This window comes from Platichthys flesus, chromosome 18 (assembly GCF_949316205.1).
Source record: "Platichthys flesus chromosome 18, fPlaFle2.1, whole genome shotgun sequence".
NCBI classification, from domain to species: domain Eukaryota; kingdom Metazoa; phylum Chordata; class Actinopteri; order Pleuronectiformes; family Pleuronectidae; genus Platichthys; species Platichthys flesus.
Window position 1 is genome coordinate 3,740,249 of NC_084962.1, and position 16,891 is coordinate 3,757,139.

General features: G+C 41.8%; 1 protein-coding gene across 1 annotated transcript in view; it reads left to right on the top strand.

The window, feature by feature from the left end:
• Positions 1–5,766: 5,766 nt before the first annotated feature.
• Positions 5,767–16,891, top strand: part of enah (ENAH actin regulator) — a 119,326-nt gene continuing 108,201 nt past the window's right edge. The window contains exon 1 of the mRNA XM_062411472.1: positions 5,767–6,095. Coding sequence (XP_062267456.1) covers positions 6,091–6,095 — 5 coding nt within the window. The 5' untranslated portion in view covers positions 5,767–6,090. The remainder of the gene's footprint in view (positions 6,096–16,891) is intronic.

Here is a 16,891-nt window from a genome sequence, read left to right on the forward strand (position 1 = left end):
GCAAGTGTGTCATAATAGAATGTTCGCCACGACATATTTAATATTTTCCAATCATTAATCACAATAAACTCTTGAATCTGGAATCATTTTATTTCTTCTGGGTTGCAGAAAGGAGCACTTAAAGGGCCTATGGGGCTCCAGGCAAAAGGGACCTTGTAGGTCCTTACATTGAACAAAGCCAAGCACCCCCATGTAACCATCCAAGATGCGTCATACACCCAAATTTAGACAGAAAGCAGAAAGCTAACGGCATGTGGCCTCATTTAGGAGTTTCCAGCATGGTGTTGTTGGAGTCTCCTGTACCTCCGCTGTAGGAGCCATGCATAAGTTAAAGAATAATTTTGCTATTATTACATTTGTTACGATACAAGGTGTAATGTGTGTGTATTTTCGCGTTATTATTTAGATTTTTTGTTATTTATCATTGTTTTTTGATTTTTTTATCATTAATTTGACAGGAAGTAGGTCATATGAGATATGCAGGGGTTATCATTAAAATGAGCACCTGTTCACCTTTTAGGGTGGAGAGGGGATGATTGGGGACGCAATCTTTTTTGTATACCGTTACGCTATTTTCCATTTGATCACTGTGATTGCATTAATCTATGAGTTTGTGTACATTACAATGAGATGATCGGGTTTTTCTTTAAAAGTTTCAACATTGAAATGCATTTTTCAGTATTTCAGTGATATTTTGATAAGCGTCATTCGAACTTTTAGGCCTGACCTCAGCCTCTCAGTGACTCGTTTGTTTTCTTGAAGTCGCTACATACAGTTGCAATCAGAAATATTCAACCCCCTCACCTCAATAGACATTATAGTGATGTGGATGACAGACAATGACAATAAATGACAAAAAAAACTCATCAAACAACAAAAGATGTTTATTGATGCGTATTTTAGTTATTTTGACAACAGAAGTTGACTTAACTTTGAAGTTCAAATGAAAGATGTAACTCTTTCAACACATGTGCATGTGCAGTATCATTCAACCCCCCAGCTTCAGTACTTTGTTGCGCATCCTCTAGCTTTTATAACTTCTAAAAAAAAAAATCGGTAAGTGCGGACAAGCTTCTTACTCCTCTTGATTGGAATCTTTGCCCATTTTTCAAGTGCAAAAGCCTCTAGATCAGTGATGTTTGATGGCTTCCATGCTGCAACTGCCTTCTTTAAATCCCACCAAAGATTTTCAATCAAATTTGAATCTGGTGACTGTGAATGCCACTCCAGGACGTTCCAGGATCTTTTTCTCAACCAAGCTTTGGTGGACTTGGAGATTTTGCTTTGGATCATTGTCTTGCTGGAAAGTCCAATGATCACCAAGGTTTAATTTGTCAACAGAAGGAATCACATTCCCCTTTAAATTGGCCTGGTATTTCTGTGAATCCATGATGCCATGTACACAATAAAGATTGCTAGTTCCTGCCGCAGAAAAACAGCCCAACATCATCTTTGACCAACCTCCATTCTGGACTGTGGGGATGGTATTCTTCTGGTCATAAGCCTGGCCTTTCACACGCCAGACATACCGCTGGTCCATACGTCCAAACAGTTCCAGTTTGGTTTCATCAGTCCATAGAACTGTCACCCAAAACTCTGTAGGCTTATCCAAATTCCTCCTGGCATATTCTAGTCGACTTTTGATGTTGCTTGTGGTCAAGAGCTGAGTGCGTCTTGGAGCCGGCCATTAAGTCCTTTATTATTCAGTGCATGTCTTATAGTTGCCACTGTAGCACTTGTACCAGCCTTCATCAGGTCATCCTGTAGGTGTCTTGCAGTCACACAGGTGATGAAATGCTGGGCTTTCTTCCACGGCCAGGCATGTTTGAAGCTGCTCCATCAGTTGTAAACTTCCTTATAATGTTCCCAATTGTGTCTCTTGGAATATAATTTTTTGGGGAATTCTTCTTCTACCCAAGGCCTTTCAGGTGTGATGAAATATTCTACTCTCTCAGCGTTTGTGTAAGCTCCTTTGTCTTTACCATGATTGCAACTCACCTTGAATACCTTCATGGTTGGGGTTTATATATGCATCACAGCTGAAGCAAATGAAGGATCAGTATAGAGTTCCCAAAGGCTTAATAATGTTTCAACTCAACTTTAGGACAAAAAAACTATCAGACAGCTTTAAAAACAACAATATTATATAGGGGTTGAATAATTGTGACATGGCTATCTTAACAAAATATACTGCTACAACCAAATATACATCATGCATTTTCCGTGTTGATTTTCTGTATCACTCAACTCATAAAGAAGGCATCCGAAGCAGAATCTTGATCAAAGAACAAGATTCTGTCTACTTTAATTGATAAATCCTTAAAATCTTTGGGGGGGGGGGGGGGGGGGGTTGAATATTTCTGATTGCAACTGTAGAAGTATTAAAGGGGGTTCTTAAAAAATGTCATTGCTGTGGACCAGCAAAGCTTTCTGTAGGCAGCCTTTCAGCTTGGGGTACCAGACAATTGCTTGTTTTATCTACCCAGTTGCACCCTACCTGGATGTAGACATTTATTTTTTTCAAACCAGAAGATACCATGAAGTCCTTTTATGTGGAGGAAGTATTCAGATCATTAGCACAGCAATACAACAATGTAAAATGTAGGTTGCATACGTGTATTATTTTACTTAATTTAACCAATTAACAATACACATTCTACTTATAACATTCAAATGTGAGCATTGCTTTGGCTGGTGGAGGTGGGGCTAATTCAATGTGCTTAATGTATTGATACTGTATTGTTGGGTTTTGATAAACTAACCACACGTGTCAGAGCCAAATCTGCGTTAAAATATATAAAGCATTGAATGGTGAGGCCCCTGCTTACATTGCTGACCTGCTCGATCCATAGGAAAGGTCATATGGATCCTCTGACCAAGGCCAATTGGTGCTTCAAAGTTGAGGCCATTTATTCATACTGGCTCCCGTCTCATCATGTGCATTGTAGTGTTTGAATCCATGTGCTTTATTATCTGTCTGTTATTTACAGTCTTTTATTGTATACACTCATAGTGTATTACTAGTTCCTGGTGTTATTTTACTAATGTGAAGCACTTGTAACTCTGAATTGAGAAAGGTGGTGTATTCAATTAAATTTGCTAACCTGCTTTTAACCAAAGCTGCCAAATACATATAATATGACCAATTTCTCACATACATCCCTGATATGTTTGCTTTGAAGTGTATATACAAGTTAAGAGGCTTAAATTGGTTCATAAGGACATTATTCTGTTAAACTGTAAACAGGCTGCTAAATTTGAGCTCTCTGGCTGGTCAAAGGCTACACATGTTATTTCATGTTTTGTCCACCAGATGGAAGACAAGGTATGGGTGTTGTATTGACATGTGATGAAATCAGAGGACCGTATGGAGCTGACTTGAGAGGGTTCATGTCACATGTAGCTGCTCTCTTCTGTCCGTCCGTCCCCTGTCCCCCGTCCCCCCCCCACAATGTCCTAGAGTGAGAGTGGCAGCAGAGCCAGCTCCCCTCCCCTCCAATTTAATGACATTTAATCATAATGAGCTGAGTCAACTGCAGCTCAGTCACACAAGTTCATGACTTGTATCTATTTCAGAACCAAATGGCACACGGAAACGGAGTCAGTGTGATAGTCAGCACACCCACACATTTCATTCAATTCAGTTCTGATGCTATATTCATCCCTCAAAGCCATTGGAGGCGTGGAGTCTGCAAAACAACAACACACAGGCAACTCACTGCATTCAAGATTTATCGGGTTGTTGTGCATCCCTGTCGGATACAGTCTGAGGCCTCATTTCAAACAGAGGGCTGAACAAGGCCGGCCAGGGCTTTGCCTTGAGCCGGCTCTTATTTGCAAGGTCAGACAGGATGGATTTGTGCCCTTCAAGTCACTCTCCTAATCAACATTCTCATGGTGCCGTGTGCCTTGCACTCCAATGAAGATGATTCGTATCTGATAATAGAAACGATAGCTTGGCAGAGATGTAACACACATTCAGGACTGTTTTGTTTTTTTAACCTTGCATCATCAAAAATTATTTACTCTTTTGCATTTGTGACAGCAGCTAACATCTTTTGACAATTGATTTCGAAGAAGCTATGACACAGTTCATTTAGTTGCGTGTCAGGCCCCCTGCATTTGTTTGGACTTTGCATGTCTGCTGTGTTCCTGCCTGACAGTTACTAACCACACTGCCCGACTTCAGTTCCATCATCCATCCCCTCTCCTGCTCCTGCCTGCACTACCTCACGTTTCAACTTTTGTTCAGCTTCTCAGAGTTGGATGTGTTTAAATTTCTTGTTGCGTTTCTGAGCCAGTGCACCTCTGGCCTTTTATTCAAAATGTCATATCACAGATGCAGTCACTGAAAATAGACTTAAACATTTTCAGCAACAAATGCAAACAATTTGCTATGATTCACATATTTATATGTATCTTTGGTATATAGTTGCTGACTGGTTTGCTTTGTACATATGTTAATGTGGTTGAAGCTGTCTTTGTCTAAACATCTCCAGCCACAGACCATACTCGCCATGGTCATGTGAATAAGAAACTTTTAATTATCTTGTGGTTTTTTTCCGGTCATGATCCTGATCATGATAGCACCTAGAGTTTATATGGAGCTGATGTATAGTTAGAGTTGAATTCATATATTATTTCTGAAGGTATCATGCTGCATGGGCATATACAGTAAATTCAATATGCTGCTTGGATCTTTGTAATATCTGCAGGCTGCTTTGGGCTCAGCTCAACATCACAGACACAAACACACAGCAAGGGATCCAACTCAGTTACCAGGGGCAACCTGTACGTGCTCCTACCCACAAGTTGCGTCAAATGCTGCCTTCAGGTCCCGTTTGAAATTAACAACCGTTGACGCTGGCAAACATAAGAGACGCACCAGAGGAACTCCCTGTATGCTATACTCAAGTCTACAGATATAAATCAAATTATTGGGCAGAAGAAGCAGGAAAATAAATAATACTGCTTCTGTATAAAAGGCTGAAATGAATCCTTACATCATGAAGTTATGTGTTTTAGGCCATAATCTACATGCTAAACTACAAAGAAATATAACATTAAGAGATGAACCAAAGACAGCTCTCGTATGTTCCTTAAGCACGTAGCTCAATCTATTAATACCATCATGACTAAATACTAATACTCTTTCCATCACTTTATTTCATAAACATTGTTTTTGTAAACATATTTAGATATTGGCCAAGATTGAAGACTAAAGGTGACAGGGACTGTACTGTCAGGGCCTCAGAGTAAGTATACCAGGGGAGCTCAGTCTTAAACATCACTCTGTTTTCCAAACGTCACTCAAAACTTACTTTTACCTAATGGCTTTTTTTTAACTATCACATATGTTTGTCCCATCCTGTTTTTCCATTATATTTAAATGATGCTGCATTAATGCGTTCATCTGCCGTCTTTGAATTTAGTCAGACAGACAGATAGATAGATAGAGAGACATGCATATACATACATAGATAGAATGCAATATTTATAAAAATGACACACACAAGCACACACACACGTATACATATATATTAATCTTATATACAACCAGGATTCCCTTCGATGTGCAACAGGCTAATTTAGCCATAAGTGTTTATTTTTTGAACATTGATACAATTAAGCATGATTGCATATTGTGACAGCAGAGCTCCGAAGTGGGGAGTCTACAGGACGGCCATGAACGCATCACGTGTAGCGGCACAGAGCGGCGGCGGAGCGGCACAGGGCGGCAGCAGAGCGGTACCAGAGCGGAACAGAGCGGCAGCAGCACAGCCCCCGTCACAAGTGCTTCTCAAGAGCCGGAGACACGTCGCGTTAGTCCGCTTTCTCCTCAGTGACCCTTCGCCCCCCGCGGAGCCCGCGATGCTCCAGAACATGTAGGATTCGACCGTCTCGGTGTTTTCTTTTCTTTTTTTCTTTACTTCCACCGAATAGCCTGCGAACTGTGACACCTCCTCTCCGCCTGGTCGGACCCCCATTCATCTGGTCGCGAACCCGAGCGGGCGAACTTTTGCGAGAACTACAAACCAAGTGTCGAGACCCGCCGTTTGCGATACCCCGGGACCTGACGCCAGACCCGCCATGAGGTAAGAGCCGCTCTGAATGAGATGAAGTCGGAGAAGTGACGAGTTCAGGCTCCGCTCAGGAGTCTGGAGTGCAGGGGGGGGGGGAGCGCAGCTGACCCATCCGAGCTAACGTGGCTTTGGAACGTGATGGACAGCAGCACTGGTTCTTTAATGTCTGCTGTGAGACATGTCCCCCTGCAGGCTCACCACACACTGAACCCCACCGGCTTCTCAAAGCCACCGGGTTCACTCAGCCTATTTTTCGGGCGCATTCGTGGACGTGCACAGCTTTTGGGAAATGGCGCATTCCCGCAACCTCCACAGTGTGAGGAGCGGATTATCCTCCAGCTCCGGCGGTGATGGGGTCCGTGCGGTGCCACAGCGGTAATTGTTCCGCACCGTGTGTCCCAGCGGCACGTTGCACCTGTGTGTGCGGGGAAATGACAACTAATCCCCGTGTAATGTCACCACACAACCCCATGCCCAACTACCCACACACTTCTGTGACACATGTCAAACGGAAAAGGGGACACCACCTGGGCGCACACATTTGACACCCAGGAGCGTGTGCTCCCCCTCCTAAACATGGGATCAGATGTTCCAGCGTGAGGCAATGTCCTCCATGTGTGGCTGTTGTGTAACATGGATGGAGCCTTTGCCTCCCAGTGAACATGGTGTTTCCTGCCTTTTTAAAGGGCAAGACTGACCCCATGCAGTGTGTGTGTGTGTGTGGAGACCGAGATGATCAGTGCAGATCAAAACTGAGATCACATGAAAACACTGGAGATCAATGTGTATTGGTTCCTGTATCATCCTCTCCTGCCTTCTCCTCCAAGACTGTAAATCTCCTGTAACTTGGTCTTTGTCATAGACAGCCTCACACTTGCCAAGACCCAGGTTGTCACGCTGTTGCGGCCTTGTTAAGTCAGGACAGCGTTTGTTGTGAATTGCGGCAGAATAATCACGTTAAGCTGTTTGTCTTACTCGATGTTGAATTGTCCTCGCCTCTGGAATGCGACCACTTTTAAAAGAAAAAATGCCCTGAGGTTGCTGATGAGGCAAAAAGCGGGATTGTGATGGACACGGCCAAAGCAGCTCAGCAGTTTTTGTCCTCTCTGCTCGGTGCTGAGAGCGAGGGAATAGAGGTGTCAGGGTAGCTTTATGGAAACGTGTGAGCTTGTGTTGTTATTTTTTTCAAATCCATATACCTAACTTAAGAAGTGAGACGTGCAGTGTGGATGGGGCCGGCCCACTTTCAGAAAGCCTCTGATCGAATCCAGCTGTTGGAAGCTCTCTGTAGGCCAAACTGCAGTTAACAATAGCTTTGTTTGTTTCAGAGACCTGCCTGTTTTGCGTCCATGCCCCCCTGAGTGGAAACCACTGACTTTTCATCTCCCTCATTTCTCCTACTCATCTTCCCTGTACTTATTAAAGTCTGAGTCATTAGCTGTTTTTAGCCTTTATATGTCCTCAAACTGCAGCAGTATTGAAAGTGAACATTGCCAAACAACTGATGGCAGTCGAGCAGAGCAGAGACACACTTACTTGTTTTTCACCAGACTGTTGTAGCTGTTTCCCTGCTGCTTTTAAAAGGGAGACATGCATGTCCAGAGGGGACTTGGATTGGTGTGTTTGAGGGAAGTAACAGGTGTGTGTGTGTTAGAGCGAGAGTGAGTTGTTGAGTTGTGGCCTCAGCTGCTTGGAGCTGACTCATGCAGGACAGTTGTGGCAGTGTGTTAGTGTGCCATATGGTTTTGGCTGAATGGCAGACGGCCCAAGTTGCTGTTCTCCTGGCTGTCCAAAACCTACCGGATTTTTGACTAATTTCGTCAGTCAACGTGAGTGACATAAGCTCAACAGAATTAACTTGTGTTGTCTGTTAATTTCCAGGAAGAGTAAAACAACAATAAAAACCTTTCAGTGACCATCAACAATCAATTATATATTCCTGCTTAGTTCAGCTGTCAATTGGGGAATAGTTGTTCTATCTGTAGGAAGATGAAATTCAAGAAAGTAAGGTTGCATAATGTGATGATTCCAAAAACGGAGGTTTGTATGCCAAAACGATGAATTAGCCTTAACACGTGTATATCTGTTATGTTGTTGTCGTCATCACTACTACAATGCATATATAGTACATGCGGTTATATTTCCATATAAATAGCAAGCAGTTCATGTTCTGTTTTTTTCATTACTCAGGTACTGAACACACTGAAAAAGACTGCATGCTAAATAGCTTGTTCGTGGGGACTTTGCCTTGCTCAGGGGCACTAGACAGGGTAGGGAGACTCTTGGATTTTTGGACAGATCAATCCAGGTTCGTCTTTTGTTGTCTCTCCGTCGAGTCGAACCAGAGACGAACCAGAGACCTTCTATGCCCAAAGTCCAAGTTTCTGCCACTAGACCACCGCCTCTCCACATTTGACACATTTGTCACATTTGTCTTTCACCTGCTGTTTCCACAGTTTAGAGGTGTCGCCCTATTCAGCTTTGCAATTTACATATTGCAGAAGTCCTGTCTGTCAGTTTTCCATAAGTGGAACCACACTTGCGACAACTTATGGCTCACCGTTACCCTGACTCATTGTGACCTAACCAGGAGAATCAAAATCGGATTAATTGTAACTTCCATACACATAGATGGCAGCGAAATGCTGTGTTCCACAGACTGGTCACACCTTAAAAACAGAGACACATACAACAAAACTGAAAACTAAAATGAAAGTGAGAAATACATTTAAAATGACTTAAGTTGCAGGGATGTTGGTATACAGACGGATTCACGCTCTCTCTTTTTCATATAATCTGTCAGTCTCTCAACCAGATGTGCTCTGCGGTACCAGAATCAGCAGTGTTTGATTTAACGGGAATCGGTACTTGGGAGGACTTCAAAGTACTTCAAAGTGAGCATAACTCTAGTTAGGCAGAATAAGTGAGTGTGCAGAGGATTTCAGAAAAGATTCTACTTCTATGGAAAACTTTGGGGGATAGAAGATGAGCTTTGAGAGATTTAAAGTTTTAGGGCTGCAGCTTATAATTATTTTCCTTATTGACTGAAGTCTCAAACACCCAAAATTAAAAACATAGCCAGTAAGATTGTACCAAAGCTGTAAAATGGTGTTTAGCCTGAACATAGCTGCTGCAGATCAGTAGCACGACATATATGGTATGTAGCACCACATGTATGCAGCCAAACAACAGAAGTCAAGAACATATAAACCATAATGTCAACGATACCAACAAAAGAACCCCTCTGGTCCCAGCTGATATTCAGCAGCACATGGTGGTGGTTATAACCTGACTATTAAGGTCAAACAAACTTGCCAGAGCACATTCCTAAACCATGAGCACATGACTTTATATATAATGGATTGTGCGTTTGTTTCCCTGCGTCGTGTCAGGCGGCATGTAGCACTGATGTCAGCTTATCTCTGCCTGTTTGATAAGCTGAATCGTCAGGGTGACAGGGCTGTGAAGTGTCATGGAAACAAGTCTTGACAGTTGCTGAAAAGCCTCATTCCTCCCAGTCGCAGCAGGTTCACACCCCAGTTGACTGACAGAAGCTGAGGCCAGGGCTACATGCGGCCTGGAACTTTTGTTTCGTTTGGTTATCAATCTAACTGCAACAGGGTGGGGGGAGAGAGACTATTCATGTGGAGAAAAACACCCCCAGACACTGTGGAGTGTAAGATGGACTGTGGCCAGCTACTGTACACTATCCAATCCAAATGAGGGATTAATGAGTTCACCCCGTGGCTGATTTGAAATGAGAATACATTTATCATGTAAATTGATTTAAAAAGGAAGTCACTGCCACTAGTCACTTCTTGACATTTATTGAGTCTAGACAGAGAAAAAGACACAAAGAAACAATCTGATAAATCGACCAATAGATCATTGAGATATTATATCACTACAAGAAGCACAACTTCATTAGCAACTGAATAGAGATGGGAATATGATAGTGAATAATTCATAGACAATGTCGGATAGAAGCCACCAGAATTGACCAATCAGCTGGAATGGTCGCAGCTAAACCCATGCTCCACCTCTCTATTCTTTTATATTCTCCTCTGTTGACTTTGTCTCCTCTGTTCTGACTACATCTAACAGCGGACAGCATCTACGGCATTTTCACACCTGAAAAATTGGACTTTGGTTCATGTCTTTGTTAAAGGGTATTTTATCCGGTTTCACATAGCAATTACAGGAGCACACTCAATTTTGTATGACATAAGTGTATCCTGTCCTCGTCACCTACAGGGGCTGTGTCTACCTATTGGTGTGCATCTGATATTGGAATGTTCAACCTGATGGTTGATAGTCTTTGCCATTGAATGGAGAATATTAATGAAGAGGTTCATTTGGTTAGTTTCGTTGCCACCTTAATATCTTATTGGTATTGCTGCTAGTGTTGGGTATCATTTTGGTCTTTTCCAACACCTTTGCTAAATCATTACTTTTAAAACGCTTTTCGTGCCAGAACTGCAGCAGCCATGTCCCGCTTTTTGGCTCCTCATCTGGGCTATTGCTCATTCTTTCTGCGCGTCCCAGTGTTAGAATCATACTGCGGGAAATACAGCCACACTAGATCCATTTAGCTATACATGCTGCCAGAGTGAAGTGTAATGTTACCTAGACATGTAGGGTGATGTTTATGTTGGCTTTAAGCAGTGCAACTATTTCGATTAGCTCAGGCAACAAAATGAGCAACTGGATTCTGCATTGTGATTCGGTCTTGTGTACCTTGTAGGAACTGGTGCCTGATCGATATTGGATTAAGTTAACCAACCCTAATTACTACCAGCATGACCAACTTCAGGTGCAGTACTTTCCACTAGTTTGTATGCTCCAAATGCATGTCCTCATTGTTGGAACCATATATCGTCAAAGGCAAAGACTGTAGTCTTGTCTTGCAACTCTGTTTCTTGGGAGTCCAGCAAGACTTCCGCGGTCAAAAAGTGTTTTAATACTGCAAACAAACTAAATCATTGTTCGGTTTGATCTGGATGGAGACCACCTATGTTTATAAAGTGCAAGTGAACAAGAGAGAGACGTTATTTTGCTCAAGTAATCTCCTTTGAAGTTGGTTTGGGGAGATTTGATTTGCCACAGATGGCTCCAAGCCAGTCTGCCCCTTGCACTTCTTATCTGCTTCACTTCTTCTATCTGTCCTCCGCAGCCATATCTCCGCCAATCCATCCTTAATCACTCTCCCTTCTGTCTGCACCAAAATGGGGCTTCTCCCTGCCAGGATTTCTTTTCCTCTGATATTTCCGTCCCCTCCCAGAGAATCACATCTCAGGCCTTGCTCTCCAGCTATCTGTTGACCGACTGTTTGCACAAGTAAGGTCATCCAGCTCCTGTTGGAGGCAGACATAGTTCTCCCAGGAGATTCACAACATTGAAAGACATTGAGCCACTTGATCTTGGTATCACTTGATCTTGGTATCAAGCCACCGTGATTTTATACTGTTTCTTAAGTTTCTTGATTTGATTGTAGTGAAGGACAGAAAAGACCATTGATACTAAAATCAACCTGGGCACACTTGAAGTTTCACACTTTAGGAGAAAATCACCTTCAGTTTCTTTCAGAGGGATATTTTTTGATTCTTTGTTTGGGAGCAGTTGGCAGATAATGCATTTAAATTGTATTTTTAATCTGTAAATATTCTCATATTTCTTCCCAGAAAGCATTCTTTAACAAACCTGTTAACATGAACTGTCCTCTGAACAGATTTTTCAAAACCCCCAATTCCCAAAATGTATTTATTAAGTTTTATCCAAACAATTTGTGTGTCATTGTCTTCGATTGTCATCTGTAAAGTGAGAACAGACGGAACGAGTCATGCTTTGTTGCTCAGCCCTGTGTTTCCATCACTGTTCACTATTTCCATTGAAGTTGGTTGAGGTGATCTTTTCGACTTTGTCTGTGTATGATGCCACAATGAGGGCGAGACCGTTAAGTTTGTTAACACTACACCTGGCATTTATTTGAATCTTATCGAGCAACTAGCAACACATTTGGCAACTTTCCGCTACTTTGTCATTCTCCGTTTTCGATGTTGAGCAATAGCCAAATCACGTTCACTGATTTGTGAATGATGTCAAGATTACCTTGAGGAAGATGAAATCCAGAGGAGTAGTTCAAACCCTTCTCCAGCTCATTAATTATACCTGCAATGAAAAACTGTTTAAATGGTATTTGAAATTGTATTTGAAAAGAAAATAAGTAAATACGGCTGAATTTCGGATTAAATAGTAAGTCATCATGTACAATAGACTGTTTTCCTCTGGATGTGTGTACATTGACAACCTTCAGTCAGATTTCTCTTTTCCCTCCGTCATGTCCATGTCATATCAAGAAGTGAAGGTGTGATGCGATATTACCGCAGACGTCCCACTAGCACTTCTTTTTCCCTTTTCACACACAAGCTCACACCCACCTGCTAAAGCTGCACTCCTCACATTTATATTTTCCTAGCAGTGGTGTACTTTTACTATGCTGGTAGTATTCGTTGTAACTATAATTGTGCTGTACTCAAAACCAAATTAGTAAATATATAAGTATAGTATAATAAACAATGTTTAGAGAAGAAGCATGTTTAAGGTGACGTGAAGTGTCTATAATTGAAGTTTTAGCCCACTTGCAAAGGTCACAGACAACAGCACTGATGTTTTGTTTCTATGTGTGCGTGTGTGTGTATATGTGTGATTGACGGGAAGGTTGTGTGTTTAACCTGTAAATGTTCAACCTGTGAGGTGAAATTCCTTCGCCTTTCTGTGGTTTTGTGGAGCTCCTGCCATTGACATCACTTACAGAATAGAGAAGGGTTAGAATGCTGTGACTGTGCAGGACTGTGTCTGCACCTGGGTTATGATCAGCCCTGAAGCATCAGTCACTGATCACGACCTATATGTGCTGAATGTGTGAGTGAGTGTGGGAAGGACCAGGTTGACAGATGGCTGCTGGGATGGGAACACTGACAAGTATACAGCCCGAACTGTACATCTGCCAACACGCCCAAACACCAACTGTGTCCAGCATGAATTACATTCATATGCAGCTAATTAGGAAAACTATCTTCAGTCCCTGTGATGTAAGGGTTAGCTTTTTTCAAGACCGAATACAGCAAGCCTTATATTAACCAGAAGTGTGCAGATGCCAGAACATATTCAGTTAATTTTGACAGAAGTTCCAAAGTTGTCTATTAGATACATTTACCGAGGACGCTTACTTCTATAGCAACTTTGTTGTGACACCAATAAAACTATAAATCCTCAACTGAGGAAGGCCCCGCTACAACTGATCAAGCAAGTTATGTCCTATAGCCAATCATGTTTAGCGCTATTTAAGCCTTTTGAGTTGTTGTTTCCATTTTCTAGAAATGATAGTCTGTATCAAGAACTTGTTTAATGGTATTTAGGGTTACAAATCTGCCTGGAAGAGAGATTATTGTAAGATTGATGAAGTCAAATCAATGTGACTTGAAACAAAGACCCTTGCTTGCTAATACATTTTGTAAATTTTCTGACTAATTGGGTCTTCGAAGTTGGTTGAGCTATGCTGGGAACAGGTCCTTGTCACAGAGATGTTATATCACTACAAGAAGCACGACTTCATTAACAACTGAATAGAGATGTGAATATGATAATGAATAATTCATAGAAGATGTCGGATAGAAGCCACAATAACTGACCAATCAGCTGGAATGCTCGCAGCTTAACCCATGCTCCACCTCTCTATTCTTTTATATTCTCCTCTGTTGAGTATTGGTGTGCGTCTGACATTGGAATGTTCAACTTGATGGTTGATAGTCTTTGCCATTGAATGGAGAATACTAAGGAACTGGTTCATTTGGTTATTTTCGTTGCCACCTTAATATCTTATTGGTATTGCTACTAGTGTTGGGTTTAATTTTGGTCTTTCCAACACCTTTGCTAAATCATTACTTTTAAAACGCAAGAACTTGACTTGTCGCATTAGGAAAAGCTAATGACATTACAGATGACTCTGTTCAGTTCAAGTGTCTTAGTTGAGCCATGACAGTGAACCAGCATGGATAATACCAGGACAGAGAGTGTGAAGCTACTGAATTTAGCCATCATACCATTAACCCTGTGCTTTTCCTGGTGTGTCATGTCAAAATGTCTTAAGTTAGAACGGCATTCCGCCTGGTCTGGACTTGTACTAATAAGTAAAATTTTTCCAACCCAACAAGAAACTCTGCAATAAAATGAAAATGGTGTTGGGGCTAGGGATGTTGTTTCACTATCTCTGAGGGAGACACTTGTTGACAAAATGCAGTCTTCTAGGGGTTAGAACCTTAACCACCACAGCTAAACCTCGAAATAAAAAATGGCAACCAGTTTCCTTCCCTAAACCTTAAACTAAGCCTTAACCGCTAAAAAGTGTTTTTGTTCCAAGGCCCCATGGGTAAGTGTGTTTTCAAGTTGAGGCCCCAAATGGGACAAGCCCAAGTATTCACATGTCCTCAAAGGCCCCTTCTGGGACATAACATGGACTTGCATTGATTTCCGTGAACCCATTACCACTACTTACCTAATTCTTACCCTAACCATACTGACCCCAATATCATTTTTTTTGTTAATTTGGATACACAGACTTTGTCCCCAGTTGGATTAGCTATCCTCAAATAATTGGTCTTTTGTTTCAAGTCTGTCCCCAAATGTAGCCTATGACAGACACACACACACACACATACGCTCAAATACAAATACTTCCCTCTTCTGAAGTGGTCGTCCCAGCAACACAACAATGCCCCCAAATTGACACTCCTTTTTCAGCCGATTGTAGCCTCAGTAGATCTGAAATGAGCGGAAGGCGGTGGTAAATCTCATAAGATGGGAGAGGGCAAAACGTGGTCAGGGGAAGGAGGCGTGTAAAGAGCAAACTGTGAAACATCGCAGTCAGGCCTCATTTGGCCCCCATAATGAACCAAGCTGGGACCAACCCCTCCATCTTTGTTCCCCTGGACAATGGCTGTGCAATAGGAGAGAAGATCATCGGACACATGAACTACCCATGGTCAGCTGTGCTCAACAGGATGTACAAATGATTTAAAAGTCTATACTGACTTCCACTATTCTATCTGTGGTTCTTCAATATCCCTCTCCCTGCCCTCTCCCATTGCTTTCACTTCCTTTCTCAGATGGAAAGTCAAAGTCCATTTAAATCAGGGCTCTTTTTCTGTTGTATCTGGTATAAATTTGACAAAACAAGTGTTAACTGACAGACTTTCCTCATTAAATACTTAATTCTAGTTTATGTTCTCCCTCTTCTTATATAGTTGTTACCATGCCCCTTAACTTCTAATTACTTGCTCAATTTCCTATAAAAAATAACTAAAAAATGGAATCTACATAAAATCGAATGGCCCACAAATGCCCAATATGAACACATAAGCTGCTTTTAGACATGCGCTGAACTCAGGAGATTCTCCGGAGGGTCTGTATGTGTGATCTCAAATGTCTCTGGACTTTCTGCAGACTTTCTCCGGCCAGTTGATTCCAGAAAGTCCAGAGGAGCCGATGTGAGAAAACAGCAGGAGATCCTCCGCAGGATTCACACCAAGCGAGTGAGGGTGTTGATGACTTTTCTAACACGCGACAGGCGCAAGAATGATGTAGAAGACATAGATGAAGATGTCAAGAGAGTTTTTGTGATAAGAGCCAGTGTAGATGTGCTGCATACAAAAACATGTGATCTCTGCCTGTTGCTCCATCCCACACCTGAGTGTCTGAGCGGAGAATCTCCTGCTGCGTTGTTAACGTGTGAAAACTCTAGAGAAGGTCCCCAGCCAATTCTCTGGACATACTCTGGAGTTCATATCTGACAACTTCTACACTGTACACAACAGTACTCAGTAAAACGAGGGCTGCAGCTATGACTTTGTGCACATGTGAAGTGGAAAATGTCTGTGTCTAAAGACGTCCTTGTTCATCTGTAAGTCTGGAATTGACAAGAAGAGTATAAAATCAAAGAAATATATTATGCAAAACATGTTTGCTAATGAACAAATTGTGTTTAGTATAACTCTAATCGACTGCATGCGATTATGACAAGAATACAAACACAGCTGCAGTTAGTAACACTTTAAAAAGAACAATCATTTTAACCATTATCACTGACAAGATCAGCTCCCGCTTCACTCTGCAGCATTACATCCACACTTTGTCTGGTCTTCAACAAACATATAAACTGCACTGCCAACAAAGCAAGTTGAGACTGGTTGTGTCAGTAGGGCACAGGAAATAAAGTGTGTGAATTACCTCGAAACTTGGATTGGAGTAAATGAGAAAAAAAACAATAGCTAATTTATTTGGGCAAATCCATATCATAGTGGTAGTAGTTGTAATTTGGTCGAGGGTCGTCACTTCTCAAAAAGGCAAATTGGAAGTTATTCAAATTGACATGTTATTAATTCAAACCAATAATGTAATATTTATATTTGTAAAATTTGGAATCTTTATCTCCTCTCCACATTAGAGTGAATGTTGGTATTGTCGAATAAAAAATGGTAACCTTTGCATGAACTGCATCGTAACACACACACACACACACACACACACATACACATCAAGACCCTCTTTAATGCAGGATTGGGAGTGATCCTAGAAAATGGTTCTCTAATTACTTATTATCAAAATGAGGCATGCACCAGGTCCAAGTTGCAGCGTGAGAATAGCCCTCTGTGTGTGTGTGTCCTCTGTTGAATAATTCATTTTCTCTGACTGAGGCCACAGTTTGCACTCCGCTCTGTGTTTACTTCTTTTAAATGTTTTTCTTTACAAAT